Consider the following 25,701-nt stretch of genomic DNA (forward strand, 5'->3'; position numbering starts at 1 on the left):
TTCTAGCGTCTCATTCCAAGAACAGAGCCTGTTCTAGAGTCCTGGCAGGCCGGAGCCACACCCCAGGGGCAGCAGTTAAAGAGATTTTCTGTTAGTGGGATCCCTTATGGGAATCTGGAATTGGGCCCTGCCATAATGCTCTTGAGAGAGGCTGGTGACGTTCCCAGATGGCTCTGGGGCCCAGTGCTAAACATCCTCAAAGGTGACATGAAGCTTCCTAATGTGTTCATAGTGCTCTGTTTCTGTTCTCTCAAAAAAGTATTTAGGTTTATGGCTGGTGGATTTTGCAAGTATGTTTCTTTGAGCTTTTAAACTTTAAACCAGCTGGGAATTTGGGGCCAAGTTGTACAGAGAGCTACAAACTGCCTGAGCTTTTTCTTCTCTTTGCAGCTTACAGTTACCCAATTGCAACTCTGTCTAGAACAATGAACCCTTATTCAAATGACATTCTTGAATATGTATCCTTTGTTGCATTTTAAGGAGTTGGGTGGTTTGAGGACTGTAAGAGTCAAACTTATCATGAATCATGCTTGTAGGGAAAAAAAAAACTCTGTAAAGGACCTTTGATATTAATTAGCTTACTTAGCATATTTCAGAATTTGGATTCTTAGCTGTTGCTGAGTACCCTGACCAGCCTGGCAGATGCTTCCAAGCTATCCTGCAGTGGGCCAAAAAACATTAGGTTAAAGTCTGTGATCTGTTGAGAGTTAGTCCTAAGACCTTTTTTCCCCCCAACAAAGCTTTCCCAACTAAAACTTCAGAGGTAAATTTTTTCTTTCTTAAAATTTTACTTAACTTTTTTGCTCATAAAAATGACACAAATAGAAAATAATTTAAGCACTGAAAAATATAGAAAAGATTGATAATCGTACAACTGAACAACTCTGATTATGTTTTTTTCATATTTTATTTCTAGTTGTCTTCTCTGTATTCCTTTTAACAAAGGAGAAATCATACTGGAGATATAATTTAGTATTTTGACTTTTCCTTAGTTCATAGTACAGTGTATTTCTCCAGGCTAATCCAAGCTCTTTATAAACTTCATTTTTGATGCAGCACATTATCTCGTCTTACTATATACTATACTATGATTTACTAAACTCTTCCTCTCTAATGGGCTTTTAGGTGGGTCTCCTTTTTTTTACTAGCATAAATAAGCCTGCAGTGGACCCATAGGACAGAGGTTTTCTATTTCCTCACCTGTGAATGGAGCTTGTCATACCTTTCAGGGCCGTGAGGATAAAAGAGCTAAAGGGTGTGGGGTGTGGAGCTGGTGCTGTCTTGGACCATGGTGATACTCGTTTATTAAAAAAAAAAAAAAGAAGAAGAAGAATACCAGCTCGTGTGGTTTCCATGACAAGAAAAAAAAAAAAAAAAACCAGAGAGTACAGATGTGCAGAATAAAGAGTGGGGTTGTCCAACGCTCTCTGAACTCAGGAAGGTGACCCCAGACCATTCCTTGTTCCTTGGGGGTTTCTAGGTAGTCTAGTGTGGGTGAACCTTAACTCCTGTGACTCTTAGAAAAATGCCCACGGCAAGGTCATCATTCTGTACGACGATGATGAGAGGCTGGCCAGCCAGGCAGCCACCACCATGTGTGAGCGGGGCTTCGAGAACCTCTTCATGCTTTCCGGAGGTGAGTGGGCTGTACCCTGTTTGGGATTGAAAACAAGATATTTGGACTCACAACCCTTCAACCCCCTCCCCTATCACCCTTTTCCTGTGCACGCTCAGAATTGCAAATTCTGGAAGGAGAGAGAACCACGCTGGCTGCAAGGGGTCAGGAGTTCTGTGAAACTTCTCTTAGCTCCGTCAGCACATGTTTTTAATTCCTGAAATACTGCTGTTGCTATAGGACTCTGGGAGAAAAACCTTAAAGCTGAAGACTGGAGCGAAAGGATTTCTGGTGGAATTCTCAGAATCCCGCCTAACCGTGGACATTTTCTGGTCTAATCTGCTTCATGGTGAAGCAGTTAAGATGTCCCGTCCTTGCGTTGGCTCAGACTGGGAGACCAAAGATGAGGAGACGTGCAGCCGCCTTCCCAGGCCCTCGCCTCACCACGTTAACACTGCTTTTTCTGATGCTCTTTCACACCCAGGTCTAAAAGTCTTAGCTCAGAAATTCCCAGAAGGACTGATTACGGGTTCCCTGCCAGCGTCTTGCCAGCAGGCCCTTCCTCCTGGCTCTGCCCGGAAACGATCGAGCCCCAAAGTGCCACCCCTGCCAGCTGAGAATAAATGGAGATTTACCCCAGAAGACTTAAAAAAGATAAAATATTACCTGGAAGAGGAGCAGGGTCCTGCAGACAATCCTAGTAAGATATTTGGACCTTTAGAGATCATGTTTTCCGTAGACCTTTGAGATTTGCAGCTTTGAACATCACCTCCTCGTACGAAAAGTTTGTTCTCTTATATTCAGTCTTAAAATATTTGTAGGGGATGGGGGGTGTGCGGGTGCTGTGTGGGGAGGGGTGGGACAAGGGGTGGTGATCCTAGGTTGTGGGAAGAATTAGACGTTGCATATAGACAGAGAAAGAGAAAGGGTTTATCAGTCGGATAGCGTACGTATTCCAAGCAGAGCGGAGGGGCTAAGTTGACGCACAAGGATTTCCTCTCCGATGGGCTTTGTTTCCCTCTGTGGCTTCTGGGCACCTTGAAACCCCGTCTAGCCTTCCCGTGAGCACACTACTTTCTCTTCTCTTTCCCCTAATCCCTCCTGTATCCATTTCTACCAAGTATGAAGGTCAGGCTAGGCTGGTTGGGGATAACAGAGAGGAAGGAGGGGGAGCAAAAGCTCTCTGGGCTTCCTTTCCTTCCGGCCCCTTCCCCACCTTCAGGCTGATCTCAAGGAGGAGGAGTAGGTTTTAGCCTAAAGTAGACCCTGAATAGGACTTCATTAGCTTAAAAGTGGTTGTACGCTAAGACTTCATTAACTTGAAAGTGTACTTGGCAGATCGTGCCCAGAGTCATTCTTGCAGCTCTGCCTCTGCTTTCTCGCTCCCTCAGGCCGCCTGAGCCAAGCTAACACCTCTGGAAGAGACTCCAAGGTTCCAGGCACCCGCAGCGGTCAGAGCCTACCTGCCGGGGTCCCCACCGGCCCCCCGAACCCTCGCTCGCTCAACAGCGGCCACCTGCAAGGCAAGCCCTGGAAGTAAAGACTTTGTCTGTCTTAGTCGAATAAATACTTTTTCTCCTTTTGGAACTGCCCAGGGGTTCCAAGTTGGTCATTTTCAGAAACTGCTGCACAGGAAAGACCCCCCTGCGTGTGACAGGCCCTCTTCCCTCTGCCCCGGGGCCAGCACTTGCCTGCACTCAGCTCGGAAGGAGTTTTACAAAAACCAGAGGCATGACAGGCTCTAGCGTCCTCCCTGTTGTTTACAGAATATTTAAGTTTCTGAAACTGAGCAGGAAAAAAAAAGTCTAATGTTTTAGGTCCTTAAAAAAAAAAAAAAAAAGGCCCAGCTTGTATTGGGTCATATCTTGCATTGTTTTGTAAATTCTTCAGTCCCATCTGGTATGTTCTTCCCAGGCAGTTCTTTTTCACTCAGTGATCTTGGTTTCATGAAGATTCTCCAGGTGGACTTTGTAGCAGCCATCTCGGGGTTGGGGGCTGTGGAAGGCTGGGGAAGTGGGTGCTTCTCATCTCTCAGCACCCCCTAGCCATGGGCCCACTGGTCTGTTATGAGTTGGGAGGCGACGGGGGACACCTGGAGCATTGCTTGGTTTTCGGGTGTGTTAGAGCCACCCTCACACTCCCTGAGTGTCCCTCCCCGCTGGCTGTTTTCCTGGACCAGCCCTGTAACGATGCCCTCACAGAGGGCATGAGGGCTCCTCACCAGGACGCCCTGTCTGCCGGACGGTCCTGTGTTAGGGCCACTGCTGCAGCCCCACTGCCCACCCCGACCTGCCCCTCATCGGCGGTCGGTCTCCTCGTTGTACATTTCCACTCCCCAGCTCAGGCCCATCCTTCTTGGATGGATAGAAATTATGGCCCCTTGAAAACAGCAGCGTCAGTTGGGCGACCTCAGGCAAACAAGGTGAGGACAACTCCATGGTCCTTTGTCAGGGCTGACAGCCCCTTGAAGCCCTAGCTTTAAAATACAGTATTAGTCTAATTGAGTAATTAGTGCAATTTCCTGCTTACTTTTCATTCTCATGACTGAGCTGTGATTAGGAGGTTGTGATTACAGATTCTGGTTTGGGCCAGAATTTTGAATCAGCATTAAATGAATTGCTAGGTGACTGACATTCATTCCATTTAATTGGAGGAACAAAAGACCTCAGGTAAGGATGAGGGACTCCGAAATCATCAGGCAAAGGGAAAGAGCCTTGTTAATTTTTATGGTCTGTGATTTGTAGCTGTGATAAGGGACTGAGGAATAAATTGTGCACTTTGTCATGGCAACCGGCTTCTGAAAAGCCAACTGAAAATTGCCTGTCCTTAGGTGGTTCCTGCTCTCGGTAAGATTTGCCTTAACGGGACCATTTTCTTGCCACCAAAAAAAAAAAAAAAAAAAGGGAAGGAAGGATGGAAGGAAGGAAAGAAAAAGAGAAAGAAAGAGAGAAAAAAAGAAAAGAGAGAAAGAAAAGAAAAAGTACTACAGTATTTCTGTATTTCTAGAGTTGGGGGCTGTGTTTGTAAGAGAAATAAAGGTAATAAATATCTCAAAGAGACATATGGAAAAATAACTCTCAGATTCAGCCCAGTTGTGTTTTAGTGTGTTTATTCTTCTCTACTTGATTTCCAAAGTGCAACATATTCTGACGCTTTAGAAATCAAACAAACCAGGGACATTGTTCAGATGTCAAGCCGTGCCCAATTTTCCACAAGATTCAAGAATCCTGTATAAAATGCAGCCAACGTACACATAGCTTTAATGAGGAGCCTGTCATGTTGCCCCATAAATTTATTGCCTGAGAACTTAGTTCAGCCTTTTGCTAATGCCAGAATGCTCTGGCTTTTTATTTTCTTTACGGCACAGATTTTAAAAAATGCAAATTTTTCCACACTCAACTTTCCCCTAGCATGGACAAGATTTTCAGCCATTTATGACACATATAGATTTTCAAGGGGGGAAAAAATCTCTCTGTGTAACAAAGTTCTGTTTATGCCATTTTAAAGTTGACTAGTCAGGAGTTTCGATTCCCCGTTCAATTCTATTTTGACAGGAATGGTAGTCCTCCTTTGTTCCGACTCTGCATTCCGATCACCAAACACCCTAGAGTATTAGAACCTACTTTGTGTGTGTGTGTATGTATATATGTATATGGAAAGTCACCATAGCCAAACCTCATAGAATCGCTGCGCATTTAGCTGCGACATCTGGCAGGTTGAATATATTTGTGTGTGTTTCTCTGTAGCGCTTTGCCTGTTGATAAGGATTTTAAATCACTGCTCCTCAAAGACCTCTTCTGATTCTGCTCTTTGTGTGTTAAGTGTCCACTCGCAGTTTTTTACACGCTCGAGTTACTGCTTCGAATGTTCTACTCTGTTAGCTTCTTCATTGGATTAACTGACATGTATTATTGAAGTGATCGGTGGTACTTTGTGCAATTATGAATGTTGAAGATTAAAGTACATAGTTATTAATTTGTTGTTTGCTATTCATATGCTGAGATCTGCCAAGTTCTCTTTTCCTCTCTGTGGAGATGATCTGGGGGGGCTGCAAGTGATTTGAAAGCATGCCTCTTTTCACGGCATCTCCCCAGAAGGTACTTATTCTTTGTGTAAAAATCAGGACGTCGTTCCAACCAGAGCGAGGGACCTTAGCTCTCCAGACAGAAGGCCTGGGTTTCTCCTCATGTTCAGGCAGGGGCTGGTGGTCCCTTAAGCACCTCACAGCAGGACTTTCTTGTCAGTGTTTCAGGGGTTGTCGGGCTGCACTTGCCTGGGAATGTGAGACCCCCCCGCGACCCCCCCACAGGATGGCACTTGCATTAATGATGTATAAATGCATTTCCACCTGAGCAGTGCTGATAGCCAAAATCTAAATAATAACCCCCGTGCTTTAAAGGGGTGTGTCTTTAAGGAAGAAAAGAGAAAAGCAAAGAAGCAAGAAAAGGAGTGAGGGGCTATGGCAGGGGTGGAGGGCTGTGGGGGGTGGGGTGGGGGAGCTACATTACTCACCCAAAAATGAAAAGCATATCTTGGGTTGTAATAATGCCAGGGTTAATCGACTGGATGGTATAGAACGATGCAAATGGCCTCAGAGTAATTTTATTTTTTGCCTTTAGTAAAACACCAAAATCAGCGCAGTCATGTCGGACTTGTTGTAAATCAGAATTACAAGAGAACAAATAGTGGTGTTCATTAGTTGCTGAGGGACTTTTTTTTTTTTTTTCCTGTGGAGCTATCGAGATTATACAAAAATTCTTAAGACTCCAGGCCACTCACCAAGAAAACAGGACAAAACAAAACCCTTCTTTTCCCCCAATTCCCTGGTGGAATATCAGTGAAATCAGAGTCCTCAGCGAGGAAGAAAGATGTAGGTAATTTTTCTTGTGCTGGTTTCGGGTTCTGTCATGTCACATATTGGTTATAGATTCAGTCTTTATGTTATCCGACATTTTGGCGGGGGTGGGGGTGTCATTAATTTCTGCCCAGCAGGATTTACAGCCCCGACTGCCTTCTTCCCCCACCACGACGATCATCGCCGAGAACCTTCCTTTCCACCGTTGCAGCCCATGGTCATGGTCTTTCTTGGTCATTTAGATTCATCACAATTCTTTCAAAGGCATGATTCCTAGAATACTTTTCTTTTTCACAAGAAGCATCAGAAACATGCATTATAATTCATCAGTTTAATTATGTGGGCATAATGATATGCTTCTATGCAGCTCAATTAATTTTTTGACTAACAAATATATTTTTTTCCTATAAAAACGGGAAATAAGACGCACTGTGCTCCCAGAGTGTTCCGAGTACGTCTGGGTAACAATACTTTCCCCAAACGGTAGGAATTATTGACACTGTTGTTGTCGTGTCCTTCCGCTGAGCCTTAGGTCTGTTATGACGTGGAAAATGTAAGGATGGAAATTTGTCAGCACTGAATTCTGACGAAACAGGATTCAGTGCGTGATTTTAGGCGTGTTTACAAAAGTCCATTTGTCACACCGCGATCCGCGATCCGCGATCCCCTGGCGGTCTCACTCTCTGAGGCCGATCCTCCTTTGTTCTGAACGCAGAAGCAAATGCTCTTCGCCTGTGTAACATCTTGAGGCATCTGGTAAGATGTGTGGCAAACAGAGGCCACTTATTAAATGCTCCTGACTGATGGACTGCCTTTTTTAAAGGATGCAAATACGTCTTCCAGTAGACATTATTTTGACTATAAGCTCCCAGAGGGTGAAAATCACCAGCGATGGGACAGTGACCTTTAGGAAGCGTGCGTGAATAAACGCACTGAAGCCGTCAGGACTGCGGTCTAGGGTGGGGTGCCCATTACGGGGGCCACTCGGAGCCGGCCTGCCGTTCTAGAGACCCTGGCAAACTCGTTATCTTTTGTCCCTGTGTACATCCTGCTTTTGTAGGAGAGGCATTCACAAGCCTGAGATTTTTAGATTACCCACTGCAGGGGGCACCCTGGGAGCTGTTAGGGCTGTTACTACTACCCTGGCTATGTGCAGTCTGCTGGGCCCATTTTCATGGTCCCCTCAGGCTCTCACTAGCCTTTGGAATTCATCAAACACAGGTGGCACACCGTCCCCATCCCAGAATGGGCTCTTTTTCTCCCTTGTTTCAAATCTCAAAACTCTCCAGATAGTGATCCTAGCAAACACGCTTACTGTGTGTTAGGCCGTGTTTCTAGACTCTTCCAGGTATGTTTTGGCTCATTTCTCACAACAGTCCCATGAGAGGGGCACCCCATTTTTCAGGTGAGACTGAGGAGCCAGTGGAAATTAACCAACTCGCCTCGAGCCCCTAGACCCTGAGCTAAAGATGGAGAAGCCCAGAAGCGACCTGAGAACCGTGGTTTCTGAGCAAATTCATCCAGACCACTCCGCTCTGTCTACCCACATCAGCTAGGCACTGCGCTCTCCCTCGGTGGTAACCCGATTTACCAACGTGAATGCAACTTGCCCTCGGGTATCGGCCTCCCTGCCCTCCTCGTCCCCGGCAATCCCACCAAAAGCTTGTCCTCCTCGGCCTGCACAAAAGGCAAGAGGAATTCAGAGACTGCACATCTGCTCCTGGGAGTATGTATTTCCACAAATCCACTGTCTGTCTGGCTCCCACCGCCTATCCTGAGAGCAGGGGCGCCAGGCTTTCTGGAATCCATTCTGTGTCCAAATGAACATGAATGAGGTCTCACTTAAAAAAACGGGAGTTACAAACTTTTAACCTGTCAGAAAAGAAGGAGGCTGTTTTCGTAAATTGAACTATTCATTTAATAAACCACATTGATATGATTTGTGTCCAATCGTTCCTTTCCTTTGGGGTGAGGTCTCTGATTTAGACTGAGACGTAAATTGTGGGAATTGGCTCCTGGCCACGGGCCTGGGTCTCACGGGAGGAAAGCGGCGGCAAACCTCTGCCTCCATCCGTGTCCATAGAGCGTTTGCTCCACTGCACTCTCCCCAGAATGTAGCAGAATGCCCCCCCTGTGGTAGAGCAGGAGACTTTTCATTTTCTTCTTTGCATTTGGCCATAAACATTTGGCAGTCTCCGTCTCTGAGGTTGTTAGGCGATTAACTCAGCTCACAATTCGAGTTGCCAAATTAATGCAGATCCTGAAAGCTTTGAGGAAAATTCATTACCCTGTGACACTTTTCAGATTTGATGGGTCCTCTGTGCCTCTCTCTCGGAGTCCTTCCTTCATGTGGCTGATTTGAATGTGATGGTTGGTCAGATCAGTTTCCTGGGAGTAGCACCTGGGGCTGATGATATTTGCAGAATGGTGTTTCTGTCCTTGGAGTCCTTAGGACAAGAGCCCTTCTGCACCCTCAAACCCACCTGGCCCCACTTGCCTTTGCAGAACCCTCGCTGAGATGATAAATAGCACTGCACTGGATGAAGGACTGGTGAGGTCATATCTGGATTGTAGTCAATGACATTTCAATTTGAACTTCAAGCCAAAACCGGAAAGCTACACGTGCATATCTGAGTGTCCCTTCAAGAGGCCACCTGAAGGATTCTTGTGGACCACCAGTGGCCCACAGGCCACATGGAGAACCATCTAGAATGGTGTTAGAAGAAAGCCGAATGTGTTCATTTAAAAATAAAGACTTTTGGAAGGCCTTGGAAAATAGGCATTAGCGTAATCAGTTCCCCAGATTACTGCAGAAACCAAATGCGAGCAGAAAGGGCTCTTGGGGAATTTCATTAGAGCTATGGCAGACTGCTCAGGGAACAGCTCCCAGCTGGGAGCAGGGGAAACCCCTTCCCTGTGTCGAAACACTGCTGCTTCCTGATCTATCTGGAGTATACGTTTTTCCCAAAGTAAGATTCATTGTTCTAGGCAAGATAGAGAAATAGGACGCCAGAGCAGAAGAGATGAGTTGAGGCAAGTTATAAAAAAGAACCTGGGCACAAATTAAGATTTGGCCATGAAATGTTGGATGTTAGTATTAAGTTGATTCCGGATAACTTTACCCACAAGGTATTTGGTGTGTTTGAAATAGTTGTGCTTTTTTCCTGATTCTAAAAGCTTGTTGCAAGAAATTCAGAAAAGAGGAAGACTACCACCACCACCACCACTACCCAGGGTGACCTCCATTATCACTGGAGAATATATCCTTCCCGGCATAGTGTGTGTGTACGTGTGCATGTGTATGTGTGTTTCAGACAAAAATGAGATTCATACTCAACATACTATTTTGTAACCAACTTACTTTTTTAAACAACTGTATGGAAGTACAAATCCCATACTCTAAAAGCCATGCATTTTTAAAGCTACAGTTCGAGGACAATCAGCAAATTTACAGAGCTGTGCAACCATCACCACAATCCTATTTCAGAAAATTTTCAGTGTGTGGTCGGCTTCATTTCACTCAGTATTTTGTGACCCATTTCCTCATGTCAACACGGTCTGCAGTGGCCTCATGCTACTCTATTGTTCAAACACGTCAAAATGGGCCTCTACAATGGTGCCCAAATGGGTTCTTTTCCTTTTTATTTAATTTTGTATTCTTGCAGCCTTTACATACATATCTTTGAACTTGTCTGAATATTTTTATAAAATAAATTTCTGCAAGTGGACTTTCTGAGTCAAAGCAACAATACATTTGAAATTTTGATTTATTTTGTGTCCCCCACCCCCACCCCCCGGGAAGGTGGCATCAATCTATCCTCACACCAGTAGTACATGACAGGTCTTATTTCTTCATACCCTTGATAACACTGAGTTGTCGATCTTTTTTTTTCTTTGTCAATCTGATGGGAGAAAAATGATTCCTTTGCTTTCCTTTAATGTACAAAAAAATCACCCAGAGGAATGGTATCTCTCATACGTTTATTGGCTTTTTCTGTTTCTTCTTTTGGGGATTGCTTATTTTTCTTTCAAAATGGTCGTCCTTTTTATTTAACGCCTTTTACTTATAAGACCTCTTTTCTCCTCAAGGTTTTTAATACTTTTTCATATATGCTGCACCTTTTTCTAAAATTATCATTTCCCTTTGTGCTTTATGTTTTTAATTCTAAAATAAAATTTTTGCCCCCAGATTTGTAAAAATGTGTATCTGCAAATAAAAATATAAGCCTCTTCCTACCCTTGGAAATAAAAAAAAAAAAACCAAAACCCACATAGTACTAACAAGTTCCATGTCTCCATTTAACAAGTATTTATTAAGTGCCTACTGTGTGCCATGTCTTTGGCCTACCGGTGAGGATTATGTGTTGAAAAAAACAACGCAGTCTCTGCCCTCGTGGAATTTTCCTTCTGGGGTCCGTTCCTTATCTTGTCAGGTATCTTAAGACTAACTTGCTCAGAGCCTCACTTTCTAAGTGAGGAATTCCCCATTCGGGGAATTCAAAATACCTCCCCAGCCTACACTATACAGATTATAAAATCCGTGAGTTCATTTGTTAGCAAAAGGAGAGAACATTGGCTCAACAAATATTTATTGGGCATGTAGATATCAACTACTGTTGGTGGTTTTGGACACTGAATGCTGAACCAAGTGGTGCCCGCTATCAGGAAGCATGATTATTTTAAATTAAGCAATTCTATCCTTGAAGCCTAAGTAATCTAATTTTGTTAGATAAAGTGTCCTTGCTAAAATTAATATTTTTTGCTTATCTCTTCTTATCTTTCTCCATCTTAAGCAAAAAATAAGATCGGCTTATTTGACTTGCCCAAACTGAGCCCTTAAAATAGATTTTAGCCTATCTACATAGATTAAATGGAAGTGTTTCGCAAAAGATAACTTGAAGGAAGTGTTATAAAATCTTTAGGTCATTTTTCTGTAAAGACTGAAATACTGGGCTACCTGGGTGGCTCAGTAGGTTAAACGGCTGCCTTCGGCTCAGGTCATGATCTCTAGAGTCCTGGAATTGAGTCCCGCATTGGGCTCTCTCCTCAGTCTGCTTCTCCCTCTTCCTCTGTCCTTACCTCCAGCTCGCCCTCGTGCACTCTCTCTTAAATAAATGAAATCTTAAAAGAAAAAGAAAAAAAAAGACTGAAACACCATTTTACCTTGCCTCATAACCATATATATATATATATATATATGGTTGTATATACTACATGTATAGTCTTCCTCACACTTTTTGTTTTCTGGAATGTTTGGTAGCAAAACAAAAGTAGGGCACTTGTGCTGTGGAAAAGATAAGCCTCTTAAGTCCTTAGAGCTGGATGCCATGTGACACCCCACCTGGCTCAAACAGGGGAAGGCTGCCATCTTGACCTGTCAGCTTCACTCTTTGGGGAGCTACCAACCCACCCTCACCCCCTTCCCAGTGACTCCTGTGAGAGTAACCCCCTGCTCCACATTGGCATCTGAAGAGATTGGGAAGAAACACCAGGTAGATTCTTGCTTTGAAATAAGTTGAGACGCCCAGTGTCTTGTGCTAGAGCTCAGGCCATACCACAGCCATCAGAACCAACAAGCCAAAGGAGGGAAATCAAGTTTTAGGAGCTATGGAGAGTATCAAAGGGAGAGTCTTATATTTGAGGAATTATGCAGATGATAAAGAAGCAGTAGTGGGTAAAAAAGGAAGGAAAATGGAAGCATGCCAGAAAGGACGTGCCATATCAAAAATAAAGCTACTTCTGTCCCTAAAAGCAAAGTCTTCTTCACGTACTACAACTAATAAAATGTTCTGGGATTGTTGTTTGTTCTTTATCTTCAGTAAATTTTTCATCAAACCCAGTTGTTTTCTTCTGACTTAATTAAGTTTGCTCTGCCTGGCGGCGACGTGTCTTTGGAAGAGCAGTGGCCCCCACGATTATTCTAGTCCGTCTCCCGAGTTATTGCTTCTGTAGATAAATGGACCCAACTAGCTCTACTATTGTGCAGGCGGAATTCCTCACCCCTGCAGGGTGCCCAGCATTTGGTTAGCAGCTGTGGCTGCACTGGCTCCCGAGGTAGGAACCAGTCGCCGTCCTGATGAGCTGAGCGCAGGGTGGTCTAATTAAAACAGATGCCACTTGGATCCAACTTCAGAGGACCTTGGAATGTAGGGGAGTTTGGGGGTCATCTAGCCCAGCCACCCACACATTCCCCTCGAGGCCTGCGGGAACTAAGCCCCTTCTGCACCAGCTTGCAAAGACAGAAACGCCGCGGACACTCCTCCACGCCAGTCCCCAGATTCTGTTCCTTGGACAATCCAACTTTATTTGTTGCTGGGGGCAGAGGCAGGCAGGGAGGAGGAAGAGGAAGGTGCCGAAGGGTCAGTTCAGTAGGGGTGCTGCAGGGCGTGCTCCATGATGGTCCGGAGCGCCAGCCACGTCTCCTGGGCCGTGGGGACGATCTGGGAGGCCGGCAGCAGGAAGCCGTAGCGCCCCGTGTCCCGGAGCTCGAAGGTGAAGGAGTACTTGATGCCCTGGCTGTAGGTCCAGTCAATGGTGCTTCCACTGGCTTGGTCTGGGGCGGGAGCAGATGCCAGAGAGCAAAGTTCAATCACTTTTGACACATTAATATGGGCCCCCGCACTGGTCCAAAGCCCAGAACCTCATGCAGGGTTCATCGGAGTTAACGTCTGCTGGGGCCTGCAATTGACCAAGCCGCCTGGCTTCCTCCCAGAAGCTTCCCCAACAGCTCTAAGCTCAAGAGGCCCAAAGAGAGGGACCAGCAGAGATTCTCCTATCACAGCGGTTGCAAGAAAATTCTCGCAATTGCGAAAGCCCCACTGAATACCACCCGCCCCCCAGCAGCTGCTTTGGTCAAACCTCCAAATATACCAGAGTTACCCACTTGGGCAACCAGGATTTGTCCCCTGGGGCTCTGGTCTGCAGGAGAAAGTGCAAAGAGCCAGAGGCAAAGTGAAAGCCCCCTGACTGGCATTTTGCAAGAAACTTGGCCCAGATTTGCAGTGAACAGAGGGTAATGAAGCTGTTTCAAATCGGGCCGGGTTGCAGGAGGCAGCTGCGTATCAGAATGTAAGTTGACAGCACTGAAGGAAGCCAAAAAACTTTGATACAGTTTGCAACTGCTTCCAAACAGAGCCTGGAATCCAAAAGTAAGGCCAGCCTGAGTGAAGACTGGTGCCCACTCACTGGCTAACACCTGGCACCCTGAGCAGAAGGTATGTGTACAGAGGGGTGTGTACAGCCCTCTCATCTCTGTCCCTGTCCCCTGCCTCTTGTCAGCCAGCAAACCTATTGCATTCCTCAGGGCCCTAAGGGATATGGCCCCACCCCACCTGGCCCCTATGACTCTGAGCCCTCTCACCCCACTGCCATCACATGGGGCTCCTTGTTGTTCCCACTATTTCCCCAACATGCCAGTCCAGATCACAGGGTAGGGCCTTTGTTCTAGAAGATTCCTCTGCCCAGAAGTCTCTTCCCCAGATAGCCTCTTGGCTCCCTTCCTCGTTTTCCTTCAACACTTGTCCATTTTTTACTAAATGAGACCTATTCTTCTACCCACCTCCCCAACCTCCATGCCCCGTATCCCTGGTTCCCCTTACCCTGTTCTAGTTTCTCTTTTTGTCCCCAACTTTCACCACCTAACATACTGTATCATTTACTTCTTCATGTTTATCGTCACTCTCCTCCACTAGAATGTACAGTTCCTGAACTTCGCTTATTCCCAACTGTTTCCCAAGCACAGAAAACAAGGCATAGTAGGTGCTCAATAAAATCTGCTGACGTTATTCCATTTTGATGTAGCAGTGCTCCTCCCAGGGGCATTACAGGTACAAGTAAGCTGGGGATAGATAAGATATAAGATATCTTCTTTAAATTAAAAGGCATCGGAGGAGGAGTATGTTTTTAAGCTGAATTTCTTGGTGATACAGAAATGCCAGCAGAACCCTCCACCTCCTCCATAAAGCTGGACTTAACCTAAAACAAGGGGACAAAGGTGCTCAAAGGAGCTGATATGCTTGTCTGAAGATATCAAAGAAGGCAGAGTTCCTGTCAGAAAAGGGCCCTGCTGCCCACCGAGACACGGCCGAGAACTGTTCTCCTGGCCCATGCTCCCAGATCTAGGCACTCCTGGGCACCTCCTCCAGGAGGGACAGGACCTCAGGCAGGAAACACCCCAGAAACCATGCACCCACTTACAAATTGCTTTGATGATGCTGCCATACTTGAACTTGGTCCCATATAGAGAGGCGAGGGCAGTCACAGCAGACTTGGCCAGCTGATCCTGGAGAAAATGCCAAGCAATAGCAGCTGTTATGGCCAGCAACAACAGGCCAGAACAGCAGGGCCATGGTAGCCCAACTTTTAGCTGGGAAGTAGCCCAACAGAGCTCAGGATTTCGGCAGCCCCATAGCCCTCTAACCCGGTGGGATGTCTGGCTAGCACTTCAGTCTCTGCCCTTTGGTCACACTGCAGCTCCAGACTGAACTTCTGGTACCAGCTCCAAGTCTAGCCCTACCCCCTGCTCGGTCATGTGACTGGAGTGACTCAACCCCTCTGTGCCTCAGTTTCCCAGGCAGAAAATGAGGCTAGTCTGCCTTGCAGGTCTTCCTAAGCCATCAGGGCTCCATGGAAGAAAGGGGTGCTAGGCACCGGAGGGCAAGCAGGGGATGGGCACACACCAGCTCATCCCGGTCGGGGGCTGCCTCTGCTTTGTAGCCGTAGGGATACAGGAGGAGCTGGGAGTAGCTGTGGATGGAGATGAAGGCCTTGATGTTGCCGTGGTTCTTCACAAAGTCCACAATGGACTTGACCTCCACTTCGGAATTGGCAAACTTGCCATGGTAAGTCTCCGAGCACGGGTTGCTGCTGGCTCCAGCCACTGTAAGAGAGGAAGGGGGTTAGCTGGCGTTCCTTACGGCCAAGCAGCGTGGCGTCCACAACCTCAAGTTCTCTGCATGGAAGTAGGAACGAGGCGGAAAGCAGGAGGGCTCACCCACACTCTGGGATTAAGGAAAGACCAAAGGCCTTTTATAACCTGGGGGTCCTCCCTCCCTCCCCAGCCAGGCATAGGTAACACGGGCAGAACCTCCTTCCCTGGGAGGGTCTCAAACAAGACCCATTTTTTTTTTCCTTAAGATCTTATTTATTTGACAGAGAGAGAGAGAGCAAGCATAAGCAGGGGGAGCCACGAGGGAGAGAGAGAAGCAGGCTCTCCACTGAGCATGGAGCCCAACGTGACTGACACCCGGCTCAATCCTAGGACCCCAGGATCATGACTTTAGCCAAAGGCAGATGCCTAACCAACTGAGCCACCCAGGCACCCCAAGACCCATTCTTGTAGTGAAGGGACCACAGAGAGAAGGAGTTAAAGTTATCCTAGAAAAGCCCTACATGGGTTTCAGGCCTTAATTCCATTGAGGGAAGATTTGTTTCTAGAAACAAGATGCAAGAAAATCTCACTGAGTCTCAGAGGAGACGCTGATATTCCCCCCCTCAACTCCGCCCTCACTGCTGGGGCAGGAAAGAGGTGGGGGAAACAGGACACAGGAGGGTAAGGAGCCGCTCTGGGTTTCCCATCCCTGCTTCCAAATTCCATGGGGCCTTACTCCCAAAGCCAGCATCCCAGTTCCGGTTGGGGTCCACTCCAACACAGGAGGAGCCCGCCGTGAGGGACCGAGTCTTGCGCCACATGCGATTCTGGGGAAGGAATTAGACATTTGTCTGTCATCGTCTATAGCAGAGGTGTGGACACAGCATGTGTCAGAAACCCCTTTCCATGGCTTGTCAGGATGGTCTGCAAAGGAGGCTCTTGGTGGAAAGAGGACAGTGGCTACAGTAGACGGCATTTGGCCAGAGGGTTCTACCTGTGGGAAGGAAGGCACCAGGTGCACCCCCCGCCCCACCCCCCCCCGGGTTGGAAGCGTGATATACCCGCCATAAAATAACATGAAGCTAGGAAATAAGGTCCAGGGCAGTGGGTCTCCCCCAGGGACAATACCAGGACATTTGGCAAAGTCTGAAGACATTTTTGGCTCTCTCAATGGAGGGGTTGCTCCTAGTGTTTCCTGAGTCTTAGGTCGGGTTGTTGCTAAACACTTTGCATGCTCAGGACAGCCCCCCACACAAAGAACTCTCTGCCCCAAGTTTCCAGAATGCCAAGGATGAGAGCCCTGGTCTGGGAGGACAAGGCTATCTGCCCCTCCCTTGACTGCTGGGGGTTGAGATTTGGGGTGAGTAGTTCATGGGGCTCAGAGGCCAGAGGCCCACCCTGTTGCCCCCCGAGAATGGGACAAGGCCTGTACCTTGCTGTGGGTGAAGGCAAAACCATCAGGGTTGGTGACAATCTCCAGGAGGATATCCATGGAGTCAAGAATGGCGGTGAGAGTGGAGTCCTGGCCATAGTCCTGTGTGATCTGGTGGGGAGTTCGGGGACAGACAGGCGGCACGGGTCAGGCCAACTGTCCACCACGAGGAGGCAGTGAACATCTGCTCTATCTGCCTCACTGCTTCCGGGTGAGCTGGGGAGGCCAGGGCTCCTGCGGGCCTCTTGACCACAGCTCCACCAGGCCAGGACCCCACTCAGTGCCCGAGGCTCACCTTCTTTGCAAACCAGACGCCGCTGGCCTGGGTGACCCACTCCCGGGAATGGATGCCTGTGTCGATCCAGATGGCGGGACGGTTTTCTCCCCCAGTGCTGAACTGGACAAGAAGAACGGAGAGATGCTGCTAGGGTCCTGTCTTGGCTCCTTGAAGGGGAGCAAACCCCGGCCCGGAGGCCCTCTGCTCCCCGGGTATGTCAGGTGGAGGCCCCGTGTGTGGGGCCGTCACTCCGGTGAGTTGTGGGGCTGGGCGTGGGGGTGTCAGGACAGGAATCCAGCAGGACGCAGCCTCCAGCCTTCATACCAGCCTTGGGGCGAATAGACCTCAGCCGGCACTCTGGGCCCTGCCCCCTTCTGCTGCCCATACACAGTCCTCTGTGGGGTATCCCAAACAAAATGTTTTCTCTGGACTCCCCTGACCCTGGGTTACTTCCCGCAATGTAACACTTGATTGAAAATACGTGGGACCCTTAACATTTTAAGAACTGGGTGTGCACAGGTATGCCTACAGCTAGACCAGCATAGAAATTCTGTCCTTCCCCAATGTCCACATGGGGTGTTCATGTCATGGGGAGTTCTCCGTGACCGTGGCTCACCACACGGGTGGATGCCCGTTCTCAAGCAGGTGCCTGTTACCTTCAGCACGTAGATGGGACGCCCTTCGTAGCTGTTGCCAATCTGGAGCTTGCTGACCAGCTGCGGGTGCTCGGCCACCAGCATATCCATGAAGCCATAGATCTGAGAGGGGAGAGAAGGGGAGGCCAGCTGGAGCGGCTGCCAGGCACCTGGCTGCCTCCTGGACGGAGTGGCCCCATTAGCCTGCCAGCTGCAAGCCCGACCATCTCGGGGACCCACCGCCCCGGGCCCCCCGCCACCCTCCCCGCAGGGCCGCCTGGAGACCCAGCAGGTGCCACGCCCACCCAGGTGGGCCCCGTTCTGCCAGCCTGAAGCAGAGCTTGGTGCTTGTGCTGAGTGACCCAGGGCTCCCTCACCTCCTCCAGGGTGTGGTAGGTGGCGTAGTTGAAGGTGTCTGAGGAGCGGGCCCGGGCCTGGAAGGCGAACATCTGCTCCTGCTCCTCGTCCAGCAGAGCCTGCACGTCCTCAATCATGGTCGTGTACCCGATGCCGTGGGCCTCCAGGAAGATTTTGACAGCCTGGATGCTGCGGAAGGGCACTCGGACGTCGATGGGGGAGCCAGGCTGGGCAGGGCCCCGCCAGAAGTCCAGCTGGGGGGGGGGGGGGGGGGGGGGGGGGGGGGGGGGGGGGGGGGGGGGGGGGGGGGGGCCGAGGGGGGGGGGGGTCATGGCAAGCTGGGGAGGGGTCCATCCGGGAGGGGAGGTTGGGCCAGAATGTCCCCTATGACTGTGGCTGCGGCATGGCTGTTAAGGGCAGGGGACGAAAGGGGAAACTGCGGGCATCAGACGGAGTCCACTGTGGTCAGGGAGATGGCCCGGGAAGCACGGTGGAGGGGCTTCCAGACCGCAAGACAGAAGGGCTGGAAAGGGGGCCCCCCGCTTTGTTCAGATCCTGGAATGCAGTGAGACTCTGGAACAGGGGGAGGTGGAGGCTGAGTCATTTCCTATCAGGGATCCGTCCCGTGGGTCCTTTCTGGGTGGTGAGGAGAGAGGGCCCAGGACCTGGGGGCCCCAGGGAAGGGTGGTATCCTGGGGTGGATCGGCTGGCCCGAGAGGAACCAGGGAGCCTCGGGGGGGACCCCCCCCCCCTTCTGACCTGCAGGTGCTCCAGGTCCTCCAGCTCCTTCACCTTCTCTACCTGGGCTGCATCGGCAGTGGAGAGTCGGAGCACCTGGTGCCTGGGCGGAGCGGGAAGGAAGATGAAGGGCCTGAGCCTCTGGGACTGGCCATTCACCCTCCCCAGGTGGGAGGCGGGGGGCGTGGAGCAGCCTGGAATCCCCAGGCTGGGCTCCGATCCTCTGGCTGAGCAGGAGAAAGCATGAAGGGTCTTAGCAATGCAAGGCCTAGGATCCTTGGAACCTTCTGGACACAGCTGCTATCCTCATCCCGGTTTTGACTCTCTTTTTCTCTCCAAAGCTAGCCAGGCTTCCTCCCACCTCCTCTCCTAAAAACTCCTTCAAGCTCGGATTTCTTCGTGAGGGCCCAGGCCCCTTCTCAGCCCAGGCCCCTGGTCAGCCTGCCCTCCCGGGGTGTATGAGTCTGTGCCTCTCTGGAGTCTTCCCACAAGTCAGCCCATCTGTCACCTCCAGATGCTGGCCCGGGGCTGAGTCCTCCCTTCTCCTGCGTGAGCACCCTCTTCTCGCCATCCTCTTACCCCGAAAAGTCCTCTTTGCCAAGCACAGCCCCTAGCAACACACTCAAAACCAGCAGCCCCCTCATGCTGCAGCCAACTGGGAACATCAACTGAGTCTCAGAGAAGGTCCTGGGGCCTTTTAAACTCTCCCAGGTCAGATGTCTTCTGGCCATGCCCAAGGCTAGTCTTCCCACTGGCACCTGGGCTGAGTCCCACGGTGGGGGACGGACGGGAGTCCTGAGCTCTGACACCTTATCACCCTCCCTGATAAAGTGGCAGGGAACTGGGCAGCTGGGGAGATAAGCTAGGCCTCAAGCCCTTGGCTGTGAAGTGCTCACCTGGGCCTGAGGGTCAGCTGGGGCCTGAGGCTTCCCAGCTGGGCCCTGGCTTGCCCATTGCCCCAGGTCTGCACCTCAGGCCCTGCACCTGGGCCTCAGTCCTGTTTACCGACCGGGCAGTGGAGAAGGAGCCAGGATTCCACAGCGGCCACACCAGCTGGAGCCTCACAGGAGGTGTCCCCTTCCCCCATGTTCCTAAGTGCCAGCCCCTCTGTTCCTGTGGCAGAGTAAGGTGGGGCTCTCTGCCCCCACCCCGCTCCCGCATCTGCTGGCTTGGTCCGGGGCTGCCCCTCCCTGGGGCTAGGCACATTGCCTTCTGGGGTACGGCCCCCTGAAGGGTGCTTCCCAGCCCCACTCCTCCCAGCCTCGATGATCTTGTGGGCAGCCAGAGCAGCAGCAGTTGGGGCAGGAACCTGACTCTCGCCTGTGTTGGCCCCCACCCCCACTGCTCTAGGGCTCAGGATCAGGGCTCCCCTTGATGGGAACGACAACCAGATGTCATCTGAGTAGAAAACGTGGTGGTGGGAAGCAGGGCCAGACCCGTGTTGGGACTGCACAGTGTCCAGCAGAAAGTGGAACTCACAGGGGGGAATTGATTCTGGCTCTGGACGCTGATCTCACCGCGGAAACATCTCACACAAATCCGCCCTAATCCACAGGGGCCCCCAGGGGCTACCCAGCACCGTCTGGGGGCCCTGCTCTATGTCAGGGCCTCAGGCTTGGACACTGACAACAGCCAAGGTGGCGCTTTCTGGTTTCCATCTGTTCCCTCCGCTTCCCTATCCTACCCCCTACCTGGCCAGTCCCCACTCTGTCCTGAGCCCAGGTCCAAGCAGACAATAGCACACTGGACACCCCCACCCCCCGCCCCAGCAGATGTGGAGACTCCATGAAGACTGTTTCTTTCCTCTCCAGCCACCTTGCCTGACCTCCAGGCCCCAGACAAGACCTACTTCCTCCCTGAAGCTTCCTCTGGCTTCTTTCTCCAGTATTTGCCCCTTCTCTGAATGCTAACCCCCTTGCGTATTCATTCTTCAGGCCAAGCACTGTGCTCTCCCCTGCGATGATGCCCAAGGCACATCGCCCCTGATCTCAGCGAACTCACAGTGTAGTGGAGGCAACAGAGATAACCAACTAACTTGTGTTCTCTTGGGGTCCTCCAAGAAGCTGTCTCCAAGACAGGATTGGACATGCAGGAGAGTCGTGGGGAGAACTCCCCGTGAAGGATAAAGGAGAGAGAACAAGAGAAAGCAGGAGAGCCTTCACACCAAGCTATGGGGCTGAGCCCTGAGAGAAGAGGTGGGGAAGGAAGGGGAGGGGGGTTGGGGAGAGAGGAGGGAAGAGATGGGGAAGGAGAAGGGGAGAAGAGGGGAAGGAGAGAGGAAGCAAAAGGTGGAGGAGAGGAGATTGGGCAGGAGAAGCTCAGACAGGAGCCATTCTGAGAACCTTGTGGCCAGGCTGACACAAAATCTTTGAGTCAGGGGAGACCTGCGTCCCACAGGAACGCCAGTCAATGGCTAGGGTCAGCCTGTGGGATATGTGGCCACATCACAAGATGGGGGTGAGGCCCTCGGTCAATTTGGCTCCCACTGACTTGTCTCTGATTTCAGAGAGCCCAAGGACTCATGTGGAAGACAGAAGTAACCAACCAACGTGTCGGTTCTCCAACAGGTCTTACAAGAAGCCATCACCGAGACAGAATTACATGAACCAAGGACCCACTGGGGATGCCTTCCTCCCTGTGGGAGACCTGAGTGGGGCATTTTCTCTGCTGTGCGTGAGAAGTCCCTGGAGGGCTGCGGACTCCAGGCTATGGGTCCATACTCGGCATCCAGGGAAGACTTTACCAAGAAAGTGACATTTGACCTGAGTCTTAATGACAGGATTTTACCAGACACAGAAAGGAATGGGTGTTTCATGACTCCAGGCAGTGCTTGAACACACTCTCATTTACTCCTCCTTAATGTGTGTCTCCCCAGTGAGACTGGAAGTTTCCTTGGACCCGGAACTGTGTTTTAGCCATCCCTCATATTCTCCCTCAACTCTTAGTGCCCTACAGTGTTCTCGTGTTTTCCAGTATGTCCCCCAGCAAGAAGAAAGGTTCTGTAGACCCTTTCTTCAGTTTGCATTATGAAAACAATATTTCTTTCTATGTTTCTAAATCTAAAGGTATCCTATACGTTTCATGCACACTACACATGTTGGGGGTGTTGGGTATTTCTTGAGCTTTCTGTGAATTCCTTCCAGAAAAGACAAGTCCACTGGTGGAAGGGCGATGGTGGGGCCTGTGGGGAGAGGGTCAGCCCCACCAAGCAGGCCTTTTGAAGCATCTAGCCAGCAACCTAAGGTGGCCAAGAGTCACATAATCTATTTTCTTGCAAGATTGGAAAAGATTAACTCAATGCTGCAAGTTAAAATTAGGGGCAGTACTGGCAGGAAGCTAAAAACACAACAGGAGAGGACTCTGGGTCTCAGGTGGAGGCTAGGCCTAATTCCCTGGCTCCCTCCAAAGCCCCTCAGGAAGCCGAAAATAGTTTCTTCATGAAGACTATCTGCTAGAATGGAACCAGGAGCAGAAGGCCACGGCTCTGCCTTTCCATGGGAGCTTCTTTCACATTGGTCCAAAGCAGGAGCAAAGATGGAGGCCATTATGTGGAAAACAGGGGGTATATGAAGAACATCAGGACCTAGTAGCATAAGAAATAAGCCACCAGCCTGGCATTCAGAGTCAAGGAAAGGACACTGGTCAAAGGACTGAATGCAAACAGAGGAAGGCCTGCTGTAGCCACATGGAGGAGAGTCCAGTGTCCCTCCCTTCTTCCTCGAGGAACAAACCTAGATTCGGTGCAGGTATCACCTCTCAGGAAAGTCACCCCCTTCCCAGCTCAGAGATAAATTCCAAGATTGGCTTAAGACAATTGAGGAATCCCATTGTCTTTTGCAAGTAATTGATTTAGGGGTAGGCATTTGACCCAGTTTGGCCAATGAGACATGAAGGGAAGCAAGCAAGGAAATTTCTAGAAAATGTTTTTTCCACACTTGAGAAGGAGACAACTTTCCCCGGTTGTGAAGTCTGTTGCCTCACCTTTGGACTATATAATATGAAAGAATATATGTTTCTTTTTTATTAACTGTAAAAAGCACTAAGTCTGAACAAAGCATTCTAAGTGATGCCCTTGCTAAGCTTTTATTATGCTTTTTAAGATTTTATTTATTTTTTTAAGAGAGAAACTGGGAGCCATGGGGTTGGGGGCAGAGCAAAGGGAGAGGGACAAGCAAACTCTGCACCAAGCACAGAACCCAATGTGAGGCTCCATTCCATAACCACATCATGACTTAACCCAAAATCAAGAGTCAGACTCCCAACCAACTGAGCGAGCCACCCAGGCACCCCCTTACTAAGCTTTTAAAGTGCTTGTGTTGTGAGAGGACAATACAATTTTAGCCTAGGGGAGACTTTATGAGAAAAGTGCATCCTTCTCCCTCTGAGCAGACAGTCCCTCATCCTCTCAGCAGAATGCTTTTGTGCAGTGCACAACTTGGACAACTATTCATGGCAGCCCTGTTGCCAGAGAGTGCCCAAGCATGGTAAACAGAGTTTCTAAGACAATGCTTAAAGGTCCCTAAACTAAAACCTAGAAAAAGTTTTGTTAAAAAGGTAGGAAAGTCAGTCCATGTCCATATTAGGAATCAAAGGAGGCCAATGGAGAAGGGATATCCTTGCAGATAGCACACATGGGCACAGTCAAAATGGTCAAATTTTGACTGGATGACAGCTGCATGAGATTTCAGCTGTCTCGCTTTGGCAAGTGTGTTTAATGCTGCCTGGGGTACAGTTGTGCATATGGAAAGAGAAGTCTGTGAGAACCTGAGGCAGCGAGGTGGTGGACTATAATGGCCATCTCCTCATTTTGCCTGCCCAGCACCTCCTCCTTTTGGTAAATAACACCTCTGTCTTCCCCTGGGCCCACTCTTCCCAACTCTGAGGACAGGTGACTCGGCTGTCCCCACCCCCACCGTAGCTCTGGAGATGAGCCAACTAATTCTATTTCTTACCCCTCTGGCTTTATCAAGTTGGCTTTCTGTCACGTGTGCCTGAAGAAAGTACACAGCTCACACAGAGACATTCTCCAACTTCAGGAGAGAGCAAAACGGGGGAGGGAATGCTGTCCAGGAGTAGATGGCCACAAAACCCATTATATCATTCAGGGAGGTCACTGCGCATCCCGGAGCCTCAGTTTCCTTCACAATTCTGTCCTACAGAATGTCCTACAGAACATTATGATTCTAGGACATTTGTATATTTTACCCCCAAACAAATCACAGCCTTGGTGACAGGTCTGTGCAGAATACAAAGAGCCTTCCCCAGGTTTGTGGGCAGATCAGAGTAGAGCCACGGGGGCCCTGGGGCTTGTGATGGGTGAGTGTTCCCAGGAGCCCGCGGGTTGAGAGGGGCCCCTGACGGCTGAGGCTGTGGTGGGAGGTTGCAGGCTCTGGGGGCTTCCTGGAAGGCTGGGTGGGGGTGGGGGGAGGCCCTGACAGCAGCCTCCTTGAGCTTTTCTTTCATTAATTGGGTGCCCGGTAGAGGCTATTGTTTGTTTGCTTGGAAGTTGCAAAACTATTCCTTTAAAGGGGCTGCTGGGGCTTATGTCCGGAAAGGAGGTAGAATTTGTAACCTGAAGAGAGAAACACTCCAGTGGGCCTTTAGGAAATGTCAAGTCAGAGCCCAAGTCTCAGAACAGAGACGGAAGAGAGAAGATCTAAGCAGGAATGTCCCATAATGTAGAAGAGGAAATGGGGGAGGGGAGAAGCAACGTGGGAACAGGCAGAAGGCCAAGGAGAGTGAAGGCTGTAGGAAGGGGTTGTCTCACAAAGGGACCTAGGCTGACTCCAAAGCCAGCTTCCTGCGGAAGTGATTTACTTTCTACATTGTATTTCCCTCCTGTATCCCCAAGTAAAAATTAGTGAAATGTTACCTTGAGGTCTTAGCTAGGCACTGGGGACGTTGAGGGAGGTGGATGGAAGGGAGGGAGGGTGGATGGGGAGCCACAGAGTGTGGCAAAGCTGGTTAGGCGGCCAACGGCAGACCCGGGGCTGGGGGGCAAGCGCCAGAGGCGACCGAGGGACAAGCCAAAAGAATGGATTTGCAGACATGATATCATTCCCAAGGATGATCCCAGATGCTTGGGACAGGAGAACATGCGAAGGCCAAACAGGTTAAAGTTGTCCTTCAGGACACCCCCGTCCCCAGAAGAACATGACATGCGCCCCTGCAACCCAAACTCAAGATGTGGTGTGACTTTGATGAAGTCCCAGAACCTAAGTCAGGTTCGGTGGGGTGCGGAGGTTCGGAGCCGACGACTAAAGAAAGAATTCTTAAGACGTCGTTGGTGCAAAAGGTGATTTATTAGAGCACGGGGACAGGGCCCGTGGGCAGGCGGAGATGCGGCTGCCCCGGGTTGTGAGGGGTCGGCATGTTATATACCCCGCGGTTCGGGGGAGGTGGTGAAGGGATGGGAGGTTTCGACAGAGTTCTCACATGTTAAGGAGGACCTACAAGGTGCCGGGGCGGGGTGGTGGGGTCCTTGCCCTTATGGCTTGATCAATGTCGTCTTTAGGTCAGGCACTAGCATCAAGATAGTTGGGAGATTCTTGGTGGGGTGTTATGATCCTGCTATCATTTACATTCCCTTCTACCTCAGTCTCCTCCAGTTTATGGCGGGGAGGGAGACATTAGGGCTTCAGGAACTGAGAGTTATTTGCCTCTGGAAATTTGTGCTATTGATAAGGTCACCTCCCTGTTTGTAGATCTCTAGGACATCTGTAGAGCACGGGAGATTCCTGTCCTGCAGGATTGCGATCCCTGCAAGTGAACTATTTATCGTTTTATGGCAGTCAGGGGTGCCTGAGGGATGCTACACATATTATGGAGGGGAGCGGGTGAAGAGGGGGTGCAAGGCGCCAGCTTTTGCTTTGTCCTCAGCCAGCCTCCTGCTCCCTCCTCAACTTCACCAGAGGGTGAGGCCC

The 25,701-nt window shown here is 49.7% G+C and overlaps 2 protein-coding genes across 2 annotated transcripts in view; one reads left to right on the plus strand and one right to left on the minus strand.

Annotated features, from left to right (window-relative positions):
* The window catches only part of CEP41 (centrosomal protein 41), a 48,011-nt gene extending 42,421 nt beyond the window's left edge, over nucleotides 1–5,590 (plus strand). Inside the window, exons 8-11 of the mRNA XM_059396402.1 lie at nucleotides 391–458; nucleotides 1,522–1,636; nucleotides 2,100–2,315; nucleotides 3,007–5,590. Coding sequence (XP_059252385.1) covers nucleotides 391–458; nucleotides 1,522–1,636; nucleotides 2,100–2,315; nucleotides 3,007–3,155 — 548 coding nt within the window. The 3' untranslated portion in view covers nucleotides 3,156–5,590. The remainder of the gene's footprint in view (nucleotides 1–390; nucleotides 459–1,521; nucleotides 1,637–2,099; nucleotides 2,316–3,006) is intronic.
* Nucleotides 5,591–12,762: 7,172 nt separating this feature from the next.
* On the minus strand, nucleotides 12,763–19,422 carry LOC132014923 (carboxypeptidase A1). Its single transcript, XM_059395613.1, has 10 exons — nucleotides 19,358–19,422; nucleotides 18,800–18,881; nucleotides 18,061–18,294; nucleotides 17,705–17,806; nucleotides 17,067–17,168; nucleotides 16,772–16,882; nucleotides 16,076–16,166; nucleotides 15,149–15,348; nucleotides 14,667–14,751; nucleotides 12,763–13,023 (listed from the first exon to the last, which is right to left on the minus strand). The coding sequence occupies exons 1-10, from the start codon at nucleotides 19,420–19,422 to the stop codon at nucleotides 12,836–12,838; spliced, it is 1,260 nt and encodes a 419-aa protein (XP_059251596.1). The 3' UTR covers nucleotides 12,763–12,835.
* Between the last annotated feature and the right edge of the window lie 6,279 nt (nucleotides 19,423–25,701).

Source organism: Mustela nigripes, chromosome 4, assembly GCF_022355385.1.
Source record: "Mustela nigripes isolate SB6536 chromosome 4, MUSNIG.SB6536, whole genome shotgun sequence".
Lineage (NCBI taxonomy): Eukaryota > Metazoa > Chordata > Mammalia > Carnivora > Mustelidae > Mustela > Mustela nigripes.

Coding starts and splice junctions, on each gene's coding strand:
- LOC132014923 (XM_059395613.1), bottom strand. CDS start 19,422: ATGAGGGGGCTGCTGGTTTTGAGTGTGTTGCTAGGGGCTGTGCTTGGC. Junction 17,807..18,060: donor CCTACCACACCCTGGAGGAG/GTGAGGGAGCCC, acceptor CTCCCCTCTCAG/ATCTATGGCTTCATGGATAT. Junction 13,024..14,666: donor CAGCATCATCAAAGCAATTT/GTAAGTGGGTGC, acceptor CTCCCGCCCCAG/ACCAAGCCAGTGGAAGCACC.